This window comes from Neurospora tetrasperma, assembly GCF_000213175.1.
Source record: "Neurospora tetrasperma FGSC 2508 unplaced genomic scaffold NEUTE1scaffold_2, whole genome shotgun sequence".
Lineage (NCBI taxonomy): Eukaryota > Fungi > Ascomycota > Sordariomycetes > Sordariales > Sordariaceae > Neurospora > Neurospora tetrasperma.
In genome coordinates this window covers 2,146,684-2,153,820 of record NW_009799100.1, presented here as the reverse complement: position 1 = coordinate 2,153,820, position 7,137 = coordinate 2,146,684, and the positions used below count along the sequence as shown (strand labels likewise).

The window sequence follows — 7,137 nt, the reverse complement described above, 5'->3', positions numbered from 1 at the left end:
TCAGCCGTGAATCTCGGCCGTTGAGGGCTTGGAACACACCGTCATTGAGCTGCCATTGTCTTGTGGGATTTGTGAAGCTTGATCAAGCTGATTGATAGCCCACTTGCAATAGTCGTCCACCGGCACCATCGGGGGTAGGCGGGGGTCAAGATCGAGGAGCTTGGAGTGAGTCCGTGTTGATGAGACGGGAGATGGTCGTCGTTCCTGTCGACTCTCAAAGGGCTCCTTCGCATGACACTGCAGTGTAGTGTAGTATGGCAGTGGTTGGAATTGGGTCAACTTTATCAAAGTGGATCACGCCTGATGGGAGGGGGGGCGGACTGCCCCTGTCACTGGCCTTGAATGGGTCCTGGCAGCATGGACCGTCCTCCGGAGCGGCTGCCGCTGGTGTGGCACAGCGATCTGGAACCTGTACGGTGTGGGGTTATGGTGCCATGCCCTTCCACTGGCTCGTAATTTCACCTCTGCGATCCACTTCAATACTCACCTTATCTCCACCCGCTTAGCCCTGCTTGGGCTGGCGTTTCCTTGGGACAAGTCTTGGCTCTTTCCGCTTGCCAACAGCATGTCCGTGGGTACGGGGTGCCGATCGCGGCGCAGCCCGCGACAATGGAGGTTTGACAAGTCCGAGTCGTGCCTTGTCTTGGTCTGTAAGTTGGCCGTCCACAGGCCGCGCGAAGGGGCATTCCAACTGAAAGGGTCCAGCGACCTTGGAGAGAATATGTAATGGGCTTCCGTGGTGTTCCCGTCATGAGCCAAGTGTACCTACCTACACGCCGAGTCAAAGTGGGTTGCGTGAGGTGAGCAGGTGTGTTTGGATGGCATTGGCGGGGAGAGGACGGTCCTTGCGAGCCTTGCCCAAAGCCCAACCCTTCTAATGGACCTTGCTTTTTTTTTGCTCTTTCTTAACAAGACCACGATTACGCGATTGAACCAGCAATTCGGGGAGTCCCACCAAGCGCGAATTGCAAATTCCTTCCCCAACCATGGATATCCCCGCGGAAACCGGGCTGGACAATGTGCTGCATGTCGATAGTGCCTGCCGCCGGTGTTGTGACCAAAAAGGCTGGTGGTTTGGCCCAGAGGCACCTCTATAGCATCCGTGCGCTATAGGCATGGAGCTACCTACCTATGTATCTCTACATAGTTTACAGACCTCGACGTATTCAAGGCTCACGAACGGCATACCAGTACCGGCGTCACGTCCGCGGCTCCTTTACCTGTTTTTACCCATGCCAATCAGGAGGATCGGCTCTGGACTTCCACTTGTTGCTTTCGTGGTTCCCAGCAAAACCAGGGCCGGGTTGGTATTTGCTGATACCCAGGGTGCCAGGTACTGTCAAAGACGGGATACGGCGGGAGTTGCACAGAAAGGGCTCAGAAGTAGGTTACTTTGCAGGTGGCTAGAGGTAAGAGCAGGAAGCATTCGCTAAGGCCTGCAGATAATAGGATGGCAAGTAGGACGGAATGGCCGTTGGGTTATCATGAACTACTAGGTGCAGGCCAAAAGTCTTTGGATTCCGTTGCTCAATCCAGTTAGTGGCCCCCTTTACCAAAACGCCTCCGAGGCCATCTCGATGGCAGTCAGCAGTGTATGGAACATCCTACCTCGCGTGCCTCGGTGTTCTAGCTCGATTCGAGAACACACCGCGGGTGAGAGAATGCAACGGATCAGGAGGCTCTTCCAAGCTTCTAGAAGTCCAACCCATCCATTGGAGTCTGGTGGGAGATCGAAATGAGCATCTCTTTTTGGGTCGAGCCAAGTTTATGCAAGATGGCCACGACCTTGTTATGCCATGTGGTCGGTATGGTGTGGAACGTACAAGTGTCTTGACGGCCCGAAGAGGTGTATGTTCTACGCTCGTCGCTAAAGGTTCTGTGTCCAGGGGCAGCTTCAAGGGTCCACCGTCCATTGCCAGGGGTATTTGCGGAGCGGCGAATTTTTGGGGAAAGGTCAACGAGCAATCTGACACAATCACATTCACAGACAACTCCAGAGATACACTACACATACATCACATACATACACTACTACAACTCGTGTTGACGTTTGACAGGGGTTGGTTGTTCCTTTATAGTCAGTGTAACGCATCGATGGGAATTCAGAGAGGCTTTTTCTATCATCCGCCAGGAAATACAAATACGAAATACTGCAAACTGGAGCGTCAGGCGATGCAATGAAATTGCGCCTTCTACGTACAATCCTCGTCCGGCTCACTGTTGACATTTCGCAGAGTTGCATTGGTACCCCCTTCCCATAAATTGCATCATTTAACCAGAGTGACTTTCGTGCTGTGCTCCGGAAGGATCAACCTGTCATTCATTTTGGAGATTACGACACACGAGAGCGGCACTTTTACCATAGCGGGTGACTATTACATCCATGGAAGTAAGAAGGAACCGGCTCTGGCCAATGGTGTCGGGAACAGTTACCTCTTAGAGCGGCTGCCCAGCAAACCCGACATCTTGGATACCCGAAGATGAGCACACACGCATCGATGGAACTGGAATCGCCACCTTATTGCCCTGTGCCATCGAAGAGTCTGACAATCAGCACGACAGGGGGTGTGGCATTCGGATGCCGTCCTAATCTTACCTGTACACGTAGTGTAGCCAGGAAAGACGGAACAAAAACGACTTCGGCACAAGATCCGGTGCGTTCCTGTCGAGCAACGGGCCGCAAAGATTCTTCGGCGAGGTTACCCCTCTACTGTAGTGTATATACACTGCTGCTTGCATCATGTCCGAATCCGGTTACAGTAATGTGCCCTGTAAATGCTAGACCCAATAAATGCTAATACCCAGTAATTGCTAGGCATTTCTGTGCACGGATTATTTTAGTATGGTAGGCCTGCTAGCTACTAAGTGCTAGCTGCCAGCCGGCCCGCCATATAAATTTGCAGCCAAGAGGGTAGCTTACAGGGGGTTGTGGCACCCCTGTTACCCATATTGGGGCTGTCACCAGCTATCAGAACCCCTTATCAGAGCTATTACTGGCAGTCACAAGCCTCCTGTTCCCATACCAATAAATGCCAGAACCCAATAAATGCAAGGAATTTGGCTGTACGCCCCACTTGCATTTACAGGGCACATTACTGTACTTAAATTCTTTGGAGCTCATTCTGTTTGTGTTCGTTGATGCCATCATCGCCGTCTTTTCCCTTTCCTCCTTCGGTGTCTTCATCTAGCATATCACATACCAGACGACCCTCGATGAATCAACGTTGGCAATATACCACACGTACCCGATTAATCAGCATTTGCGCCTTTATTCATGATTCAAAGGCATTAAACCTTGGAGGCTCTTTTCATGGTGCTTCAATATGACCCACACACAACTACCCTATTCTGTCACTTTCCCCTTATTGAGCGGCTATGACTTGATATTAAACCCGTTAATATCTCCACAGACTCCTAATATCACTGCAACATAAGACTGGCTTTCTCGTACCTACCAGTCTAGGCCCCAGGGTATGACATAGTGAACCATACAACTCGGTGATATTGACGGCATCAGGGTAGTAGCCTGCGCAGCCTCGTCACATGTTGAAGCTGGTTCCATCATGTCCGAGTCCGACGGCAGCTTTGTTTCTCTCATCACTTGAACTTTTGACACTTCTGTTACATGACCACATCCAGCAGCAAGTGGTCGGCAGATGAGCTAACATCTGGATCAGTCCTCTCTAGTCTGGTCATTTATATTCAGTAAACCGCTACAAATAAGAACACCCCATTGTGAATGTACTTCACATGCGCATTGTTAGACCCACCTGCCCAGTTGCGTTTTCTGACGAAGTATCTCCGTTGGAAGATCAGGGAGCGCGTGTTTGCCTGCAATGTCAAGTCCACAATGACCGCAGAAGAAAGTGCGAGACACCGACCTCCCTCGGGGTCGGTAGTAGCTTGACAATGAAGCTCGCTGGGAATATCTGCGGGATACTACGCTGAACAATGATACAGGGGCGCTGAGAGGGTGTAGAGTCTGCAGGAACACCATCAACCTGTTCACCAAAGAACAACGCAGATAGACAGCTGGGGGGGGGGGGGGATGGAAGCCAAGAACCACACCATCCGCCCGCACCATCTTTTCGACCTGCCTTATCAGCAAAAAGTGTCTTTACCTTCCATCTTCAGCAGCAAACAACGTTGGAGCCGGTTGGGTGCGTCAACTCAGTACTAAACTACAAGTTTTCCATTACTACGCAAGCTACTACGATCGAAATTCAACGGGATGACTCGACAATCCGGAATCACAGAAGCCTGCAGGGCGTGTCATGTATGTAGCGAGATACTACACAGAATAACGGTCAACTTCCGCATCGGTTTAGACCTGCATAGTCTGGATCGGCATTATTGTTCTGTCGGTGTTCGTCAGGCGCTCGATGTGGTCGTGAGAATAAACCGAGCATGAACAGTCCAACACGGTTCGCCTTGGCTAGGAAAGGCTGTTACCAGACTATAACAGGGATCACAAACTTTTGAAAACACATCGGCCAGAGTCCATCAGAAATTCTTCCAGTCAGGAACTGTCTCGAAGTTAGATTCAGAGGCACCATCAAAACAGTTTGATAAGTAAATAAGAGTATACCCAAGGTGTAGTGTAGTGCCCGTATTGTGGCCGATTCGTCCTTGCAACCACCTCGGCGCTCTGCACAGCACTTGAATCCCAGAAGCCATCCCGGAAGAAAGAAAAAAAAAAAAAAAAAAAGGTTTAATCCGACCGGTCGTGAAAAGAGCTGATTGCGGTGAGTACGCCAGGAATTGGGTGGCCCGACCGAGCCTTGCACCCTCCATTCCAGCCCTATCGCACATTGCATTGTCAGCATCTGATCAACACATAGTCAGGATGTTTTTTCTTTCTTAGAAACATCGTATAATCAAGTTTTGCATCATGACACATATGAGCAACATCTATCTTAGAGGTAGCCACCGGTACTTGATTACTCCGTGCATTGTAGCTGTAGTTGTACCTGAATGATGCAACGATCGAAGAGTCGTCCCTGCACTCAACGCACCGACCCTGGCCGTAAAATGTTAGTCATGTTACCTCCCGCCTGCATGGCACCTGCCAATGCAGTGCGCTATTTGTACACCGGGAGTGCAGGGCAGCCCCCAACAAAAAAAAAGAAAGAAAAAAAAAAGATGCAAGTCCTCCAAAGCTACCTGTCCAAGGAGGCCCTTTGATAGGCTGGTCACAGCATCTCTTCTTCGTGGATTGCAGTGCAATTCATCTACTTTGTGACTTTGCAAACTCTCAACTTTGGAACTCGTAACCCTCTAGGTACCTCTAGCGAACCAGGCCCGAGTCAGCGAGTGAACAACTTCAGTTGGTACGGAACAACGATCACTCCCCTTCCGCTTGCCTTCCATTTGTTTGTTGATACAACCTCATCCATGTTGGCAGTCAAGACTTATACATTACCGTTGCTACCTTGATTCGTTACAGTTGACTGACTGTCGAAACTCAAAGTTTTGTGTCTCTTACAAATACCGCACACGGCACGACAGAAGACTGCCTTATCCCCACACATTCTCACGTCGAAATGGGATACCAGGCTGACCTTCCGCCGCCTGGCCCAGTCGTTGGTCCCGGAAGCCTCTTCCTGATTGCTGTGACCATTGTTGTTTTCATTCTTCCGATCCTTATTTACCTCCCACCGACTCTGCCTTCGGTGACGGAGGCACTCCTTCAAACACATAGCAAGTTAGGCCTGGATGACTCACAACGCCGACTGCCCAGGCACTCAGGAAGAGACAACAAAGCAAACATTGAGGGTCCAGGAAGAATTCAGAGCTTATGGATCTTCCCGGTAAAATCCTGCAAAGGCATTGAGGTACTTGAGAGCAAAGTTGTACCTGCCGGTCTCGAATACGACCGCCTCTACACTTTTGCTCAGCTCAAGAGTCCGTTCCCGGTCGGGCTCGACACCCCGGATGAGACAAAGAAGGAGCATTCGTGGCAGTTCATCTCGCAGAGAGAGTTTCCCCGTCTTGCCACCGTCAGTGTGGATCTCTATGTTCCTGATATCCGCAAGGCGCGAGGGGGAGGTCAGCAGCTATTGTCTGGGGACAGCACCGACAAGTCCACTTCTCTGGGAGACTCATTTATTGTCATTCGCTTTCCCTGGCAGGAGCTAGGGCTGCGCGGCACGCTGGCGTGGCTGGGCGCAAAACTCTCACGTGGGCTTCGTGCTGTACCCGAGAAAGAAATCATGCTCCCTGTCGCATTTCCTTCAGATGGGGAGATCGAGGCCAGGAAATACACATGGGAGCCGGTGAAGATCTGGCGGGATACGGTCACTGCGCTCAACATGGAGGCGGACCTACCTCGGGAGTTGAGGCTGCACTTGGGAGTGAGTAACAGGCTCGGCTTATTTCGCGTCGACCCATCCCGATTACGGGAGGTGTATCGAAATGCGCCAAAAAAGGAGGAGGCCGGCTATCAGCCCGTTACCGGCTGGCAGGATGCGGTACGTTTTCGTCCTTTTCCTACTCCGTGACTCGAGGACATTAGGCAAATCCAGACCGTATAACTGACCACAACGGAGGATTTGGTAATAGTATCCCGTGCATATGCTCAACCTCTCAAGCGTTCAAGATTTAGACGCCAAAATCAACAAGGATGACAGCCTCAAATCACTCGACCCATTGAGGTTTCGAGCCAACATCATAGGTAAGTCAGTCCGGACGCTACACATTCGGACATCAGTCGAACAAAACCCCCCCAAAGCTCTTGGGCCATTTTGCTTCCCCTCAGGGGTCATTAGGCGCATGGCTAGTAAAGGAATTAGGTGTTCATTATGGATGGTCTGAATCATGCTGTCTGGGCAAGCTTTCTAGAAGCAAGATTCCATTTCGGCGCAATATCCCCATTGAAGCAACCCTGCATTATCCTCCGAAAATAAGGCCCAATCTCGTAACGCTAACAACACACACTTTCACACATACACACACTGACCTAGCCTCATCACACATCATAGTTGACGGTGTCGAAGCCTACGAAGAAGAAACCTGGAAGACAATCCGCTTCAATCCTGAACCTTCCAATAAAAGACATGACAAGACCCAATTTCACGTATCTTGCCGAACCGTACGGTAAGTTTGTGAAGGACTTCCCATCCCTAGTGTAAATAAAAA

General features: G+C 50.6%; 2 protein-coding genes across 2 annotated transcripts; both read right to left on the bottom strand.

Moving 5' to 3' along the window:
* On the bottom strand, positions 1-567 carry NEUTE1DRAFT_99256 (uncharacterized protein; the record flags this gene model as incomplete). Its single annotated transcript, XM_009851046.1, has 2 exons — positions 1-237; positions 499-567. 2 exons carry the CDS (start codon positions 565-567, stop codon positions 1-3), a joined length of 306 nt encoding a protein of 101 aa, XP_009849348.1.
* Positions 568-2,518: 1,951 nt separating this feature from the next.
* On the bottom strand, positions 2,519-3,539 carry NEUTE1DRAFT_40163 (uncharacterized protein; the record flags this gene model as incomplete). Its single annotated transcript, XM_009850537.1, has 2 exons — positions 2,519-2,596; positions 3,456-3,539. Coding segments are annotated over 2 exons (162 nt in total), but the record flags the coding sequence as incomplete, so codon positions are not given.
* Positions 3,540-7,137: the final 3,598 nt, after the last annotated feature.